Source organism: Eptesicus fuscus, chromosome 7, assembly GCF_027574615.1.
Source record: "Eptesicus fuscus isolate TK198812 chromosome 7, DD_ASM_mEF_20220401, whole genome shotgun sequence".
Classification (NCBI taxonomy): Eukaryota; Metazoa; Chordata; class Mammalia; order Chiroptera; family Vespertilionidae; genus Eptesicus; species Eptesicus fuscus.
In genome coordinates this window covers 86105462-86125034 of record NC_072479.1, presented here as the reverse complement: position 1 = coordinate 86125034, position 19573 = coordinate 86105462, and the positions used below count along the sequence as shown (strand labels likewise).

The following is a 19573-nucleotide window of genomic DNA, read 5'->3' as shown; positions in this document are numbered from 1 at the left end:
CCGAGGGGTCCTTAGTGCTGCCGTGGAGGCAGGAGAGGCCCCCACCATTGCTGCTGCACTCACCAGCTGTGAGCCCAGCTTCTGGCTGAGCAGCGCTCCCCCTGTGGGAGTGCACTGACCATGAGGGGGAAGCTCCTGCATTGAGCATCTGCCCCCTGGTAGTCAGTGCGTGTCATAGTGACAGGTTATTCCACCGTTCGGTTGATTTGCATATTAGTCTTTTATTATATAGGAGGATAGCCTGAAGGTGACCATGATATTCCATACCAAGAAAAAATCCTTTTACAAGCAAACATAAAAATATGCCTCAGACAATTAAAACATACAGCACATGCTTGAATATTAATTCTTTAAAGAGATGGCCTAGAGTTTCACCCAGAGTTTCTCATGAAGAGGTTCTGTAGATCATGGCCTAATAGAAGCTTGTTCACTTGAAAGTGCACCCCAAAGGAAAAGAGTGGAAAAATCTGTCACTGATATCATTGAAAACTCAGAATGAATCAAATAAAAAAGGATATTGATTCTGAAAACACTTTATCCTCTCACCATGCTTTTAAGGATTTATCTTCTGCTTTCCCCTTGCCTAAAATGTCATAGAATGTTGACACGTTAGGTGTTCCCAGACTCTGCAGTTCTGTCATTTCCCAATAGGGGACGCAGTTGCATTAAAAACAGCACCAGTTGCAGCATTACTCTGCTGGGCCTCCATTCCTTCTCTATTTTCAAGACATATATATGTTTAAAGTCAGATATATGAATGTTATTTCTCTAAACTCTAAAACATTAAGAGTTGAAGAAAAACAGAAGTCTGGAAGGACTATTCTTTTATCCACTATCTTCAGGGATATTTCATTGTACGTGGCATTCTCGGAGGTTGGTATCAAAGTCCCAAAGTACGAAATGCATCTCGTAAATCATCAACTTCATATAGGGGCTGTAGAGAAAGAGAGAAATAAACTGAGTGGGTGATTTTGTGACATTTTGGAAGAAACTGAGTTGGGAGGGAGGAGGAAGAGGAGCTAGGAAGAGGAGAGGGGGGAATTTTACCTGGAGGGAAATAAATGCTGAGAGTCTAACAGAACAAAGACATGTGAGTGAGGAAGGAGAAGGGAAGGGAAGGGCATCTTAGCAGAGGGCTCTGAATTGTGAAACAGAAGAGCAGACTCAACAGTAGGAGAAATGACAACAATAATAAACACACACACACACACACACAGAAAATAAGGTTTTCATCAGAAGAAAAATAAGGAGAGAGTGATAAATGTACAAACGCACACATGAAGTGTACACACACACACACACACACACACACACACAGGAAAATGTAAGAAATAGAAGCAAAGAAAATAGCTCCAGGGAAAGATGACTGAGAAAGAAAACGGGAAGCAAAGGAGCCCCTTACCAAAAGGATGCGTCGAAGCTGCCTGGACAGACGCACTGAGTTTTCATGCAGCCCCTCCCAGGCTCTGAAAGTTCTTTCACGATTTTCCACAAAAGTATTCCAGCAATAAAAATAATCTGTAAAAGGAAGGGGGAGGGGTGGCCCGTTATAGCTCAGATCCCAAATCAAGAGGAAATCAAGAAATCCCCAGCCTCTCTTTAATTCTCCTTCTTGTGCCCAAGCCATTCTTTTCCTCCCAATTCCAGTTGGTAATCTCGGGCTCCAGAAGTGAACTAGAATCCTGGTACAATCTTCCGTCCCTTGAGTCTCCCCCGTCACTCGCTTCAGTCTGACTTGCCCTCCTGAATGACAGCTGCTGCCCTGAGCCGGGCCCAAAGGCCCCCCTCCTACTAGTACCTTTGAAGGTCATGATGGCGATCTGGACCCCCGCGCGGTGCAGCCTCCGCAGGCCCTCGGGCTCAGCCTTGCGGTCCTCGCAGAAGTAGAGGCGTGCGGTGAAGATCCGGAGGCTGAGGTTGGGGTTCCCCCTGAGAAAGTCAGCCACGTGCCGGGCACAGTCGTAGCAGGGGCTCCAAGAGGTGAACCAGGTGACGCGGTAGCACCGGCCAGGGTCCAGGTCCCAGTCGGAGATGTAGCGCAGGAAGAGCAATTCCACGTGGCAGCCCGACTGGGGAGAGAGCAGAGGACTCAGCGCATGCTTACTGTGCTTTGCAGGCATTAATTCATCTCCCTCCCACGAGGATCCCTTTTTGGAGCGTCTGCAGTTTTGTCCTTCGGTTGCTAAAAGGTTAAACAACTGCCTGAAAAAGCACAGAGGTGAGCCTTGGCCCTGCAGAGTGGGGAAAGGCTGTGGGTTTTCTGTCCCGTAGGGAGGACCAAATGAGTTGAGTTTGAATGGAGTAGCAACCCACTATCTCTACGGAGATTTAATTTGTGTTTGTGAAGTTAGTTTTGTGCCTTTGAGAAGGAGGACAATGGCTTGTAAGTGCCTAGTGATGTTACAAACACACGCATGAAGTGTACATACGCACATCAAATACACAGGACCACTAGGTGGGAAATATATGGGTGGGAGAGCTGGAAAAGGTAAGATGGGTTATGGTGAGGCAGACAGTGAGTGTTGCAAGAGCAAATTAAATAATATGTTTGCTCATTGTATGATCCCTGTGATTGTAATAATATCCGCAATAGTGAGACATAGCAAGTCTACTTAGTATTGCGGAGAAGTTATTAAGTCCCAGAATCTGAAGACCTTGGTTCCATTGCCCCTCGTGTGACTAAGTCGTCACCCAATTCTTGGATCTTCTAATCTTATCAGTAAAATAGGCGGGGTGGGTGAGAAAAGATTCGCCAACAAAGTTGTATGCACATATGCATAACCCATGGACTCAGACACTAGCCTGGTGAAGGCCTGGGGCAGGTGTGTGCAGGCTAGAAGGGGTCAAAGGGGAGAAAAATGGGGACATATGTAATGCTTCCAATAATAAAGATTAAAAATAAAATAGTTTAAAATAAAGGAAATAAATTGTAATTTAAAAAGGTAAATAAAATAGGCCAGGCCAGTGTTACGAGGATTACATGAGAAGTAAACAGTTGGTATCAACAAAGCCTTCTATAGTTAGTCATATCACCAAATAGAAGAGATTAGAATGTAAAACAATTGTGGTGAGATAGTTTACACAATACCGGGAGGCAAAGAGAACTAAATAGCAAAGTAAGCGCTAATCAGTGCCATTCCACCCATGGGTTCTTCTCTGGGAATCCACGACCAGATGTTACGAGGGAGGATGTATTCATTGGCAGAAGATTATGTAAACCCGTCGGGATTGGGGTGAAGAAGTTTCCTGGAAATGCAATTCTCAAATGTTCTAGATGCTGAGAGATTGATTTAACCAACCAATGGAGGCTTCCCTGTTTCTGGGGTGTGCCATGCGCCATGTACTCCCTTGGCCTATGCTCCGTGTGAGCAGGAGAGAATAGAAATCATTTGGAAAACAGAATTGGTCCTCCATCATTTTTCATAAAAATTTCCCCCTTAATTTTCAAAAATTATCTAAAGACACAATTTGTTTTGCACACTTAAAATTGAGCTTGAATGAGCTGATAATATCCCCCCCAATCCAAAGGCTCTTACCTTTGATTTCTTCCTTAATCTCAAAGGCAATTTGGATGCTGGGGTTAGGGGAGGAACGTTTGGGGGCAGTTATTCTTGGCATTGAAAGAAGGTGTGGCATTAATGTGCCCGACATGATGAAGAGGACATTAAATGACATCTTTGGGGGCATATCTATTATGGTTGCAGGGGCATGTAAAAAAGAAAAAAAAATAGATTTGAGGAATCTAGTGGGGACAAATGCAAAACAGACTAAAAGTAGTACCGTCAGCAGGTAGGTGGCTCTAGAAGTGCTCACACTCATTAAAAGTGTTAGCTTTTAATGATGTGGGAAGAAAATATTAATTGATACCTTGTTTCGAAGGTGACCGAAGTCCAATGAAAAGGAGGTGGCACTGTCTCGCCGCTTCACCACATAGCACAAGTAGGTCTCATGGCGGCCCTTTGCCCAGCGGACGTTTTTGAAGTGGTAAAGAAACTTCCTCTGCTTCATCAGGAGGCTGTGGGAGAGAGGAGGAAGGGGTACAGCTCATTCTCTGGTCACTCACGGCTTTCCTTCAGCTGTTTCAAAACCTGCAAGTACTTGGGCCAAACCAGAGAAGATGCTCTTGTTTCATTTACTGGAAGCCTGAGACCTCCTGAGCTTGGAATCCATGATAAACTCCTTCTCGTGTTTATATGTAAGACAGCGTTGAGAGATAGCAAGGACCCCAAAGCTGTTTGAGCTCACAGGACCATCTCCCCCCACAGCTGTCTTCTAGATGCTGATAATTTGGAAGACAAACTTGTTCCTCAGTCCCATAATTATATTTTCAGGTTTCCCTTGCAATCTTAACCTAAAAGCCCAATCCGTACTTCAAACTCAAGATGGTCAAAACAGTATTCCTAACCTGCCCTCTTTCTGCATGTCCCGCCTCTCCTCGGATTTCCCCATCTCAGATAATACTGGGATCATCTTTGCTTCTTCTCCCTCTTCATTCCTCATATTTAATGATCTAAATGTATTGATTCAAACCTCCAGGTATTTCTTAAATTTGTACCTGCTCTAGTCTCTGTTCTCTACATCTGTCTAACCCCTCATCTTCTTTCACTTGATCTGTTACCCTGGCCTCTTAACTGGTCTCTCTGCCTCCCAAGTCCCTCCACAAGTAACATTTTCCATGCTGTACCAGAGTGACCTCACCAAAGTCCAGGTGTGGCCATGTCATTCCCATGCTGAAACACCCCTAACCACGGATTCTGTTTGGCGCACAGGATAAACTCCACACTCCTTAATGTGGTAGTTAGGCCAGTTTTTACATTGGACATCAATCTACATTTCTGGCCTCCTTTCCTACTATTTCCCCCTTTCCCCGCCACGTTAGGCCCCCTCCTGCAGCGGGACCCTTGGCACTAATCTCCTTTCCTCTTTACTTCTAGATATCTTGCTGATGGCACTTCCTCTGACTAAGAGCTTCCCTACCCTTTTCCATTGGGCAAAACCTACCTATCCTTCAAAGCCTAACCACAGTTTCAACTTGTTCTAGTAAGATCTTTCTGACCACCACTATCCCAAGATTACTAGGCAAAAATCAAATGATAGCAAGAACCCTTCTGTAGTTTCCCATTGTCCCCCCACCTTGTTGCTATCAAAGCATTCCTCCTTTGTTATCAATTGCTTGCTGATATCTGTCTCTCCAATTAGACTCTGTTTTCTTGTAATAGTTTTTACTGATTTCTGAGAGAGGAAGGGAGAGAGAGATAGGAACATCAATGATGAGAGAGAATCATTAATCCGATGAGAGAGAATCATTGATCCGCTGCTTATTGCATGCCCCCTACTTCTTATTGAGCCCGAAACCTGGGCATGTGCCCTGACCAGGAATCGAACCATGAACCCCTGGTTCATGGGTCAATGCTCAACCACTGAGACACACCAGCCAGGCTAGACTCTGTTTTGAAAGTGTCACTTTATGAGTAAAAAAAAATATATATATATAGATAGATATTATATAGATATAATATATATACACACACACACATATATATGTATATATATATATTTTATATGTATATATGTATATATGTATAATTAAAAGTATAAGAGCAATATTTGACGGTTGTCACCTTGAATACTACAGAAAAGTAGAAAGTTATAAAATTTAAAATATTAAAGAATTTTACAACTTGAAATATCAGTGTCTAATGACAATTACTGTTAAAATTATGTTTTTCCTTCTGGTCTTTTGCAAGATTACATATACATGATTTTGATTAGACTGATTTCATGTGTAATTTTTATATTCTGCTGCTTTTTTAACTTGACAATGTGATCTAAATATTATGCTATGTTCACACACAGGGACCAGTCCTTTTTCTGTTACCTAGTTCCTAGGACAGTGTCTTGCATGTCATAAGCACTATATTGAATTGAATGTGTAGAAATACTCTCTTCTAACTCAAAATTCTTTGCAGTTGTGAACATAACACACGATACAGTGTGGTTGATCCCAAAGCACTCAGTGTCTGGTTTTTGTCCTAGTCTTTTTCAGAAATGTATTTATCCAATTTGTGAAAATAATGCTGCCATCTAATGGCATTAGGCAGAAGTGCAAAGAATTTGTAAAAATAAACACCCAGTCAGGGATTTGAATACCGTTTGCTGGCAAGAGAATTGAAACTTTTTTTTACTTTTTTTTTTTTACATTGAAGTATAATTTACATACTTCACCCATTTAAAATGTACAGTTCTATGAATACTGGCAGATGTAAATACTCCAAGCTGCTACCACAATAAAGATACAGAACATTGCTAGGGTACCCCTCCCCCAAAGTTTCCTCATTCTCTTTTTCCCATTGGTTCTTCCCTTCTCCCACAGGCAACTGATAGTCTGATTTCTGTAACTATAAATTACTTCTCATTTTTCCAGAATTTCATATGATTCATACATTGTCCCTTCCTTTGTGTCCGATTTCTTTCACTTGGCTTAATGACCTTGAGATTTATTCATGATGTTGCATGTATTAGTCGGCTGTTCCTTTCCAGTGCACAGTAGTATTCCACCGCAGGGATATAGCACATTTTGTTGATTCACTCCCCTGATGATGGACCTGTGGATTGTTTCTCCTTTGGGGCTACTGTGCATAAAGCTTCTGCAAACATTCATGTACCAGTCTTTGTGTGGACATGTGTTGAGAATATTTATTTTAATAAAGTGATACATGTGGTATATCCTGAATTTAAAAGTTAAGTACTCAAATGTCAATCTTACTAAGTGAATAAACAAGGACAGGAGCTTTTTAGAGCTGCAACAATTTAAATGAGCTTATTGGAATACTCTTTAAATCCTGAGGCAGAGAACTAAATTTATTACCAATATACACATTGTGTATGGCAAACAATAGAAAAATCAGGCAGTTATATTATTTTAGAATTAAAAATGCACATTTGGCAGAGATCTGAAATGGATGGTAACAAAGATCTGATAATTGGCTTTATCTTAAAATGAAAGTGATTTATTATGATAATCATTACAATTACTGTTGTTACATACTTATCATCTAATAACCCATAGCATAGGTAAGTTGAATACATAATAAGTGCTTAATAAATACTGAAGAGAAAGAAAAAAAAAAATCTTTGAGGCCCAATCAGTTTTAAATAGATTAAGCATCATCTCGTACTAATAATCTCATACTAATAAATTCCTTTTAGATTTAACCTACCCTTCTGGGCTGCGTGGAGGAGAAAGGCTGGAGTGGGGCAGGAGGAGGGGGTATGGTAATTATATCCTGCACTGAAGCCATTGTGGCAGGGACCCCTTACCATGCGGACAAAGTGTTCTGAAAGTTATAGAAAATGACATGACATAGGTAAAGGAATTCAGATGGGCTTTTACTTCCCACTCCACAGGAAAAGGCAATAGCTCTTCACTGTTTCTGTCAGAAGTTCCCTGTCACAATGCAGTGAATTGCATGATCATGACCTATTAATCAACTTTCTTTTTTTAATTTATTTATATTTTTAAAAATATATTGATATTTTACAGAGAGGAAGAGAGAGGAATAGTGAGTTAGAAACATGGATGAGAGAGAAACATCGATCAGCTGCCTCTTGCACACCCCCTACTGGGGATGTGCCCGCAACCAAGGTACATGCCCTTGACCGGAATCGAACCTGGGACCCTTGAGTCTGCAGGCCGACGCTCTATCCACTGAGCCAAACCAGTTTGGGCTTAATCAACTTTCTTGATCCATCACTTCCCTCCAACTGTAGGTAGGAGCCTGTCTCCAGCACCGTGTTCTTCTCTTGGTTTCTTTTCTGGGCACAAAGGACTTTGCAGAGGCAGTTTTTAGGCCTCCAGATTGACAGCTGTTGGCACAGCTGTGCTCCCTGAGGCAGAACACTAGCAGCATCCCCAGCACTGCAAACCTGGAGGCAGACAGGTTAAAAATAGCCGTGACAAAGCCCTCCTCTCCTACCCTGTGCCGTCACTAATGGGCTCTGCAGATATTATTTTCCTGAATGATAATTACATATTTCCCTTTTCCTCCTATTGAATTGCATCTTTTCTCCTTTTTTATTTGTCTTTCTCTGAATTTCTACTACTGATTTTTACCACTGTTTTGCATTTCATTATACACAAGTATCTCTACTAAGTCCTTTACCTCTGACCTGTACCTCAGATTAGTTTTCAAAATTTCACTGAAACTGAGCTGACATTCACTCAACATGTTTGCTCTCAAGAAAATTTTCTGCCCTGGCTGGTTTTCTCAATGGTTAGCGTGCCAGCCTGTGGACCCAAGGGTCCCGGGTTTGATTCCTGGTCCAGGGCACATACCTCAGTTGCAGGTTCCCCAGCCCCAGTAGGGGCGCATGCAGGAAGCAACTAATCAGTGTGTCTCTTTCACATCAATATTTCTCTCTCTCTGTCTCTCCTCCCCTCCTCTCTCCCTTCCACTCTCTCTGGAAATCAATGAAAAAAATATCCTTGGATGAGAGTAAAAAAAAAAAAAAAAAGAACAAGAAAGAAAATTTTCTGAAAAACACTCTGCCATTAAAAGTCTTAATTGTGTTGTGTACATTCTTTGTAATAGAGGTAAATTGAGATAAGTATATAGATTAGGTATCATTCTCATAACATTTATAGTAATCATAAAAGCAAGAATAGACTAAGTTCTATAATAGTAATTTAACTGACATAAACTGCATGCGAAGACATTGTGAAAAATCTTACAGAATACACATAGAAGAAGTAAGTTCAGCCACATCTAAAGAGATTGAAAGACTAGGTAAATAGTAAAAATGCCATTAACTGCCTAACAATTGGACATAAAACATTAAATAATTTGCTTGACTGAATTTTCCTCCTTATTATAGACATAATCATAGTGACTTTTAAGTAATTAATTTTGAATATTGACATTTAACAAATAATTTCCTCACTATGTAACTAAGTTATTCAGTAGAATCTCCCTAGGAAAGTTTATCTTCAAGCGATTTTTATAGTTGAATACTTACTGCAATGGCCACTACTGTTTCTAGTGTAGTATTGCTGTTTTCTTTTCATGATTTGAGTCTATAACCATTTACTGTGTTGATATAATTACCACAAACTAGTTATAACTATAGTACAAATCTCAGAACAAGTCAATACATGGTCATAAAAGCTCTTTTGAATATGGAGAGAGAGAGAGAGAGAGAGAGAGAGAGAGAGAGAGAGAGAAGAGAGAGAGAGAGAGATCTGAACAGAAGATGAGACGGAACCAGAGAAATAAATCTGCATGTTGACCAGGCAGATCTTGTAAATCAGATAGAGATAGGAAAGGGATAGGTACCAATCTCATTACTCAGATTTTCTCTGGGAGAAAAGCCAATGCAGCTACCCAGGAGACTGTCCTTTTACCTGTCCATAGTGGATTCCAGAGTGTCTTTCTTGGCTCCCCCAAAAGTCTTAGGCCGAGGAAAGCTTGCCTCAAGCACGGTTGCTTCACTGACTGATAATGCATTGGCCCTACACATTCAAATTTGAGCTTACCATTTTGGGCTCCTCCCTCCACAGCATCACCACCAGGTACCCTAAAGGCCTTCTTCCTGTTTGGGTCCAGTGAAGATGGGTGGGGCTGACATAGGCAGAGTCACGTGGGTAAAATGATTGAGGGCCATTCTGCTTAATGTGTAGGTTTCTTTTGGTCTGCCTCTCTAAAAACCCAGTCCATGCTCCACAGGTAACAGATCAGGAGACAGTAGCGGTAGACACTTAGTAAATTATAATTATGGAAATAAATAATATCTTGAATTTAGAAAGCATAATACTAGTAATGTTCATTTAAATAGCACCTTGTGTTCTGTGAGCTGAAAGCACCTGTTTCCTCATTTAGTTACACAATGTCTCTGAATCAATAGAGAAGTCCACTAATAGTTCTGGTTTGTGACTAAGTTAGCTCACTCATTTATGTAGGACTTAGGACATGGAAATTTTTGCCTCCCAAACCCCTGATTTCTGATGCTCTAAACCAACTGAGTTACCCAGCCAGGGCTGGCAGTCTTGCTTGATTGCTCTATTCCTTTTAAATCCCATGCCCAATCTATTAGCAAATCTTGCTAACAACTCTGCTTACAAAGTGGGCCACTTTTCACCACCTCCAGGCCCAAGCAGCCTGAATTATTGCATTGAGCCTCCCAACTGGTCTTCCTGCTTCCATCCTTCAGTTACTGTCTATTCTCCACGGAGCAACCAGAGTAAACCTTTCCAAACATTGGCTGCCTATATCAGGCAAACTCAATAAATGGCTTATGCAAGATATAACTTTTCTCTCACAAAAAATTTAGACAGTTGGTCAAACAAGTAATTAAATCTAAATCTAATAGAAACATGGACTTTAAGCTCTTTGTTTTATCAAAAGAGCATCTGGCCCTGCTGGTGTGGCTCAATGGATTGAGCATCCTCCCATGCACCAAGAGGTCTTGGTTCAATTCCCGGTCAGGGCATATGCCTGTGTTGTGTGCTTGATCCCCACTAGGGGGCATGCAGGAGGCAGCAGATCAATATTTCTCTCTCATTGATGTTTCCATCGCTCCCTCTCCCTTCTTCTCTATCTAAAAATCAATTTTTAAAGAACATATTAAAAGTATCTGTTGACCACATCTTTAGCTGGAATATTTTCTTCATCTCTCAGTTCAATGATGAATCCCATGAACCTCAACCAAAGGGAAATAAAATTAAGCATATTGGGAAACATAAGACCAGGCAGTATGGGAGAGAATATTAGAAAGGTGGCTATTGAGTTAATGTCTCCAAATTGTTTCTGAAGCAGAATTATCTGTGGATATTTATTTATCCCATTTTATAAAGTAGATTTGATTTTGTGTTGGCAAAATCTAATAAACACACACAAAATACTCAACATACATTCTTGTATAATACCTTCTTTTTTTGAAAATCTTACCTTTTAGTACATAGACTACATAAAGAAGAGTCCAATATATATGTTTTAGATATTTAGTATTTGAAAATGAAAGTTCTGGAAAGCAAAAGGTTCTGTTGTGTTTATTTTTATGTTATATCCCATTGGGGGCAATTCAGAAAGTGCTTTTATAAGTGATTAATAAACGCCATCTTTGAAAACTGAAATTCATTCATTTACTATTTATTGGAGACCTATTATGAGAAAGCATAAGGCTAAGCTTTGAAGGGGAACAATGTTGTACATTATGGTTCTCAAGGAGTTTATAATTTTGCTAAAAGCTTTAAAAATGGACAATACCACCCTAGCCGGCTTGGCTCAGTGGATAGAGCATCAGCCCACAGACTGAAGTTTTGTGGGTTTGATTCCGGTCAAGGGCACCTACCTCAGTTGCAGGCTTGAACTCTGCCCCTGGTCAGGGTGCATGCAGTAGGCAACCAATTGATGTGTCTCTCTCACATCGATGATGTTTCTCTCTATCTCTCCCTCTCCCTTCTATTCTCTCTAAAATTCAATGGAAAATATCCTCAGGTGAGGAATGACAACAACAAAAATAGACAATACTTTAATGACAATATAAAAGAATGTTAATAAAAGACAAATCTGAAAATTACAAAATCATAGCATCTCAAAGTTGAAGGGACCTTAGTGTTTATTTAGCTAGCCCAGTTCTTCTTTAAATAGTACATACATGTCTGTAGACAGACTTATGCCTGGCAATATATCTAGGAGTTAGTCAAAACCCGGGTAAACATCTCATGCTATCCTAAAACATAAATTGTCCAAAGATTAGGAGAAACCAGTATTTTTTATTATAATAATATTTGGCTCAGTGGTTGAGTGTCAACCTATGAACCAGGAGATCACAGTTCGATTCCTGGTCAGGGCACGTGCCCTGGTTGTAGGCTCAAAACCCTATAGGGGGCATGCAGGAGGCAGCCAATCGATGATTCTCTCATCATTGATGTTTCTATCTCTCCCTCTCCCTTCCTATCTGAAAGCAATAAAAATATATTAAAAAAAGAAAAAAGTTATTAAAGAGGTATGATTTGTCCAGCATAAGAAAATAACTTTTATTTCTCCAAAAGTTGTATTCTCTTGTTCACTTTTCTTTTAAAGGAAGAAGTACATCTTTTATAATAGCATTTTGCATTCCTGGGTATTTGAAATAAACAATTTTATGGGTTTTCACTCAGCTATTTTTAAAAGTTACTTTTCTCACTAACTACCCTCTCCCCTTACCAACTTCTCTTGAAAAACCCCAGGACAACCTGGTTAGCTTATTTTTAGCAAAAGCAACCTGACTTGGAAATTGTGCCTCTGGTGGTGAGGTAAGCCTTGGACACCTGGACTTCACCACTGCTAACCTTCACCATGAAAAACACGAGGTGAGGTTTCATTATGGCCAGTATGTGAGTCCAGAAGGGCCCCCTGGGACTCCTCCAGGGTGTCCATTCCTGGGTCTGAAAGCCAAGATGCTCAGACATTGACTCCCCAGCCCACTATTTTTGGACACCAGGTAGATTGTTCAATATGATACTTTGTTGTTTTTGAAAGAGTCCCAAAAAAGAGTCTGTGTGGGTGAAAGTCTGATTTTTGGAGTGCTTCAACTTCTGCTTTTCCTGATTTTTGTTTTTCTCAGCTTACTGCCAGCTACATTGCTGGGGTATGAAGAAGTTGAGGGACAGATCTTTAATCAAATACAGGAATTACTCACTCAACTTCTGCTATGCAGCTGCCTAGGACTTATTGAGGTTAAGAGAGAACTAAGCAAGCATTCATCAAAAGCCTAGCATGGGCAAAGGGCTAAAGAAAGAGTTATTTTTGATGAGAAAATTAACTAGAGGGGCTTCATTGATCATGCACATACAAAATGTAGTAGAGGGTAGTGGGAAAAGTTCGGTTTTGTAATCAAGCACATTAACCCTTGAGTTTTATCTCGACTAAAGTGTCTTTGACTGTTGCCTAATACCCTAGGTTTTATTTTTTCCATGTGTAAAATGTGAACAAATAATTGTGATAACAGCTAACCTTTACTATGCCCAGTTCTGTGCTAAGCATATTGAGTATTATTATCTCATTTAAGTCCAACAGGTAGGGATTATTATCCTAATTTTCAGGCACTGAGGATCAGAGTTGAGACAATTATCTTACAGGATTGTTAAAATTAATGCAAACGAGTGACTCACATGTTGCCTAGTGCATTGAAGATATTCTATAAAGAACAACTGTTTTCACAAAGTAGCCTATGTAATAAAAGGCCAATATGCAAATTGTCCCCTTGACCAGGAGTTTGACCAGGAGTTCAACCAGGGGGTGGGGCCGGCTGGCCAACTGCCTGTGGCCCCTCCCCCCAGCTGGCCCAGCCCTATTGGCCCGATCTCGGCAGGTTGGCCGGACCCCACCCATGCACGAATTCGTGCACTGGGCCTCTAGTTCTCTTACAATCTACACTAATAAAAGAGAAACATGCAAATTGACCATCCCTCCGATATGCCCGCCAGCCAATCAAAGCAAGTACACAAATTAACCCAGCAAAGATGGCAGTTAATTTGCATACACAGGCATGAAGCAAAGACTGAAAACAGTGTAGAAGGAAGCCCAGTGCTGCAGAAGGGAGCGAAGCTGCGGAGAAGCAAAAGAGTGGTGGAGATGGGAGGGAAGCAAGTGGGGTGGCGGAGACAGGAGCGAAGTTCCCTTTTCTTCGCTCTGGCCACAGGAAGCCCTATTCTTACAGGAATCTTCCTGCAACAGGCCTCTAGTAACTCTTATATTTAGAAAACCAGACATTAAAACATAAATTATGATCAGCAACAAGTTATCTGTTCCCATGGTTCAAAGTTTTCTGATTAGTAATAAACTGTGAGTGAGTAGTTTTCAGGTTCTCACACTATATTTCTGTCTAAATAGTCCCTAACAGTCATTGGAATCAGATCACACCCTGCTGTAGGATGTCCTGGCATCATATTGACAAAATTCTTCCTCCTTGGCTCTCTTGGTAATGACTATGTTGCTGGTTGTATTTACTATGCTACACCTTTTATCATTATCTTAATTTTATATGTTTTTTATTGATTTTAGAGAGAGAGGAAGGGAGAGGGATAGAGAGATAGAAACATTGATCAGCTGGCCCCTGCACACCTCCTACTGGGGATTGAGCCCACAACCCGGGCATGTACCCTGTCCAGGAATCAACTAGTGACTTCTTGGTTCATTGGTCGATGCTGAGCCACACTGGCCAGGCTACCATTATTTTAGAGTGTACTTTTTGTACTTATGAAAAAAGTTTGCTGCAAACAACATGCCATGTTACACTGTTAGCAGCCTCATACAGTCTCCTGTTTACAGAGTTTCTTAATTGCATCATTTTCTCTTGTGCATGATTTAATCTCGCATTGTTTTGTATAGTGATGTGCTGTACAGACTATGAAATCACCTAACAACACTTTTTTCTCAGAATGAGTTCCCATTGTCAGGAAGTGTCTGACTGTATCAGCAGCCCTGATTTCTTTAATACATAATTAAGCTGGATTTCCTCCTCCTCTCCCTCGATGCCCATTCCCCCACACACATTGGCTAAAAATACCAATGAGGATCTCTTCACTTTGTTACCAGAAGTGGACAGGAAGAATCAAATACCACTGCACAATTACACAAAACACCACTAACTCATTCAGTACACTCAGCACTTTGGTTAATTTATTTAATACTAGAGGCCCAGTGCACAAAATTCTTGCACTTGGGAGGGGGTCCCTCAGCCCGGCTTGAGCCCTCTCACAGTCCAGGAGCCCTTGGGGGTTGTCCGACTGACAGCTTGGGCTCGCTCCCCATGGGGAGCGGGCCTAAGCTGTCAGTTGGAAATCCTTAGCACTGCTGTGGAGGCAGGAGAGGCTCCCGCCACCATCACTGCACTCGCCAGTTGTGAGCCTGGCTTCTGGCTGAGCAGTGCTCCCCCTGTGGGAGCGCACTGACCACCAGGGGGCAGCTCCTGCTTTGAGTGTCTGCCTCCAGGTGCATGTCATAGTGACCGGTCATTCCGCCATTCAGTTGATTTGCATATTAGCCTTTTATTATATAGGATGGCCCTGCCTCCCACGCATCCTGGTAACATTACACCTATATCCCCAGGTTTCTTAAAGGAGGTATGGCTACAGCATCAAAAAAGTAAAGTCAGAGTTCACCCTATTGAGACAATTAGCCAGGATATGCTCTGTAATTAGTAATGTATGCCCCATACAGATAATCCTAAAAATCTTGATTATGGCAAAAGGCCACATAGTATACGATTCCTTCTATATGAAATATCCAGAATTGCTAAATCCAGAGTGGCAGAAAGCAGATTGGTGGTTGCTCAGGGACTGGAGGGAGGAGAGAATAGGCTAATGGATAGGGGTTTTCTTTTGGGGTGATAAAGTTTTGGAAGTGGTAGTTATACAATAATGTATGGTTACGTAATTTATATTATGTGAATTTTACCTCAATTAAAAAAGAATTCCTGATTAGTCAGAGACTTCAAGAAACTGAAATCTGTCGGACACCCAAGGGTCACAAGTTCAAGTGCACCAGAGGCCAACAGGTCAACTGTACCTACCAAAACTAAACCCAGATCCTGCTCTGTTAATAAAAAGTTAAAAAAAATATATATATATATACATATATTTATTTATTTGTCAATTATAGAGGGGAAGGGAGAGGGAAGAGAGAAATAGAAACATCAATGATGGGAGAAAATCATTGACTGGCTGTCTTCTGCATGCCCCCCTCTAAGGAACGAGCCCGCAACACAGGCATGTGCCCTTGGCCGAAATTGAACCTGGGACCCTTCAGCCCACAGGCCAACACTCTGTCCACTGAGCCAAATCAGCTAGGGCTTAAAACGTTTTTGGATGCTGAAAAAAAAATTTAATTAGAAACCTTGAACTGTAGAGAAACTAGTACTGTCACCCCTAGCTGGTTTCCAAACCTGCATACTCACTGGTTAACCAGCAAGAATCACCTCTGTTTTGTCATAAGAGAAAAAATAGAAGAGTCAGCCTATTCAAGAACAGTTAGAGAGAAACCAGTCAGCCTAAGTAGAAAAAAATGTCCTATAGTTTTATTAACTGTATAATATTATAGGTGTGAAACCTTTGAAAACCTGATCTTGTTACTTCTCAGAATCACAGATGTGTTGCCAGCAATTTACAGTTGAGAAGTTATTCATTTAATATCACATAATTTGTGAGTACTATGACAGAACTGGCCCTGAAATGAACACAAATACTTTTAAAAATTATTAAAGAGAGAGGTCAATTTGTTGTTCCACTTATTTATGCATTCATTGATTAATTTTTGTATGTGCCCTCACTGGGAAACGAACCTACAACCTTGGCATATGGGGAAAATGCTCTAGCCAACTAAGCTACCCTGCCAGGGGACCAACCAATTCTTTTATATATTAAGATGAACAGGATGATATAAATATGTTTTATTATCTTAGAGCTATGTTGATTTGAGGTCTAGATGTTCTTTGCATAAATGATATAATATTTTTTAGTTTCTGTATGGCAAGAGAGAAATTATCCCTGCTCTATGTTATTAGAACATATAGTAATTCTTATGAATTATGCTTTATGCTTTATGATTTAATTTATAGTTGAATTTATGAATTATATCTTAATGCTCAATTATTATACTCCTGGGGGCCCATTGCACAGGATTCATGCACTGGGCGGGGAGGACGTGGCCTGCGGGAATAGGCCCACTGCGGGAGCAGTTGCTCATCCCCACTGTGGGAGTGCACTGACCACCTGGGGGCAACTCCTGTGTTAAGCGTCTGCCCCCTGGTGGTCAGTGTGCATCATAGTGACTGGTCGAGCGGTTGTTCTGGTTGTTCCGCCATTCGGTCACTGGGCTTTTATTATATAGAATGTCAGATCTATCTCAGTTTCTCTAAGATAATGGCAACATAAAAGAGCATAGTGGTTTAACCTTATGAAATTAGGAGTTACTTTTCAAAAAAAAAAATTGGTTTCTCTAAATTAATTAAGCAGCTGTCATTCATAATTTTATCTCCCTTCTCCCCCAAAATATCATCTATTTTCAAGAGTGGAGGGATACATATATGGATGTAATTTTATACAAATGGAAGCAATGTTTTTCTGTGCAGTTCTTATTTACCCTTCATTGTAACTCCTGGCTTTGACCATTCGGGACAGAACAACATATTAGGGATCACTATATAATAACAATGATGTAGGTTGATACCTCAATGGCCATCAATCCCTTAAATACAATTTAGGTTGTTTCCATTATAATATTTCCATATATCTGCTCAAAGCTCATCATTATCTTTTATTAAGGCGTTATTGGGGGAGGTGAATCTCCCACAAATTTGAGATCATTCTGAATTCAATCTTTATGGATTATTTTGTAAATTTAATGAAGTAATCCATGAAGCTACACAGTATACTAGTAGATGTATCGCTAAGTAAACAAACAAAACAAAGGAAAAGGGAAAGGAAAGAGAAAAACACGAGAGAAAGAAAAGGAGAAAAAACTGCAGGACCCCTGGGTTAGGAAAATACTAGAACCTTACTGAGTGATGGGACAAATTGGAAAAAAAAAAAAGCAAAAAGCAAGCCATTATCAGCTTTTTTTTTTTTTTTTTAATTTGATGGTTTGAAGTGAAGTGAAGCTTGATTTGTCAACAGGAAGATATGAGCTTTGCACCTCTATTTATATAAACATTTGCTTTTTCAACTTAGGTTCTGCCCAGAAGTTGTCGTTTGACTGATGCCTCTGGCTTTGCTTGACTGGCTTGAGAAAAAACACACACACACTGTGGCCACCTGTTTTTCTCCTCCACAGAGAAATGCAACAAGTCACTTTCACTGATGTTTGGTTGGTGAAATCACTAAAAGATACAAGGATTTCAATTTTTATTGGGATGTTGCATCTTTAGCCAAATCTTTGCCTCCCTGAATTGACAGAACTATAAGGATAGCCCCGCCTCTCTTCGGCTGTGCTCCCAATATCCTCCCATTCTACTCCATTAGGTTCCAAACCTCTCAGATCCCTTCATCACACTTTCCAAATTCCCTTCTCCCATACAGATTTGTGAATTCCCGACTTCTGGCCTCCTGGTTCCCCTGCCCTGATGGCCACCTGTCATCACTCCCATCTCCGCATCCCTCTTGTTTAGAGCTCTGCTATCTTCTTTTTTGTTTCTTTGATTTCTTTCTTCACTGTGCTACAGCAGTACAGAAGGAAGGAAGAACCTTAGAGGTTGCAAATCGCTTGCACCTTCTGACCAGGTGTAAAGTATTTGGTCAAACATTCAACTTTTGCCAGAGCACGGAAAGCAGAGGAGGGTGGAGCTTGTGGCTAGCAGCATATACTGCTTGATGTCATCATAAATAAGGTCCAGAAGTGGGAGACCAGCTGGGCTTTGCACCATCTGTCTATAAGTCAAAAGAATACTCAGAGAAAGTGTGCATGGAACTATATTTAGAGAGTGCAGAGCACTCTTGAATTTCCAGAACTTACTTGTTCATTCAAGGAGAACTTTCTTCTGTTACAAGCATGAAATATGGAAAAAGTTAGGCTCACAGCAGGATCTATTCAATTTTAGAAGAGAAAATAAGGGTGAATCTTATAGTAGGCAGATAAGCCTGCTCTTCTCTTCAAGGTATCAGGAAGGCATTCAAATTGCCTAACTTTTAACCAAACTCTTTAATTCCAACATTAAAAATCCATTGTTTTGGTTCACGTAATTCTTTCTCATCAAAATTTAAGTTCCTTGCTTAAGAAGACTGTCATTTGCATTGACCAGAAAAAATGATAACATTAATACCTTAAAGAGTAAAAGGTTTTCAAATCTTTTTGTGGGTGGAACAAGGGGTAAAAACTAGACCATTGGGAACCTGCAGTTGTTACTGGGAATGGAGAGGGTCTGAGAGGGTCTGCCTGGGGCCAGCTGGTAGGTTCCCAGTGTGTGGATTCTTGACTTCCTGAAGAAAAAATTTCACAACTGGAGTCCAGGTAAAACTTTGAGGCACAAAATAAGAAAGGGCTGGAGAAATAAGCCTAGACTGGTCTGCTTTGGCTCACTAAGAAGTCAGAGAAGCCCAGCTGGTTTGCTCAGTGGTAGCTATTGACCTATGAACCAGGAGGTCCTGGTTCGATTCCTGGTCAGGGCACATGCCCGGGTTTGGGGCTAAATTCCCAGTGGGGGGCCGATCAATGATTCTCATTATTGATGTTTCTGTCTGTCTCTCCCTTCTAATATGAAATAAATAAAAATATATTTTTAAAAATCAGAGATAAAGGGACTTGGAGGACAGGTTCAGGGGGTTTGCGTGGGATGAACTGTCATTGCCCATTGCTGCCCTGGTTGCAGGCCTTGTGGGGTCCCTTAGAGTTTAAGAGATGCACTCCTGTGGGAGGAGGCATGGGCATGCTCCTGGGAAGGAGAGTGCACTCTGGACCTTTGTTTTGAGGGGTTTTAAAGGCTGTGCATTTAGAGTAGGGTTTTTTTTTTATTTTATTGATTTTTTACAGAGAGGAAGAGAGAGGGATAGAGAGTTAGAAACATCGATGAGAGAGATACATCGATCAGCTGCCTCTTGCAC

At 40.8% G+C, this 19573-nt stretch overlaps 1 protein-coding gene across 1 annotated transcript; it reads right to left on the bottom strand.

Moving 5' to 3' along the window:
- Positions 1 to 880: 880 nt before the first annotated feature.
- AICDA (activation induced cytidine deaminase) lies at positions 881 to 4470 on the bottom strand. The gene is made up of 5 exons (XM_054718630.1): positions 4406 to 4470; positions 3868 to 4015; positions 1799 to 2069; positions 1403 to 1518; positions 881 to 934 (listed from the first exon to the last, which is right to left on the bottom strand). The coding sequence occupies exons 1-5, from the start codon at positions 4468 to 4470 to the stop codon at positions 881 to 883; spliced, it is 654 nt and encodes a 217-aa protein (XP_054574605.1).
- Between the last annotated feature and the right edge of the window lie 15103 nt (positions 4471 to 19573).

Coding starts and splice junctions, on each gene's coding strand:
- AICDA (XM_054718630.1), bottom strand. CDS start 4,470: ATGATCCCAGTATTATCTGAGATGGGGAAATCCGAGGAGAGGCGGGAC. Junction 2,070..3,867: donor TCGGTCACCTTCGAAACAAG/GTATCAATTAAT, acceptor CTCTCTCCCCAG/TCGGGCTGCCACGTGGAATT. Junction 1,519..1,798: donor CGCCATCATGACCTTCAAAG/GTACTAGTAGGA, acceptor TTCCTTTTACAG/ATTATTTTTATTGCTGGAAT.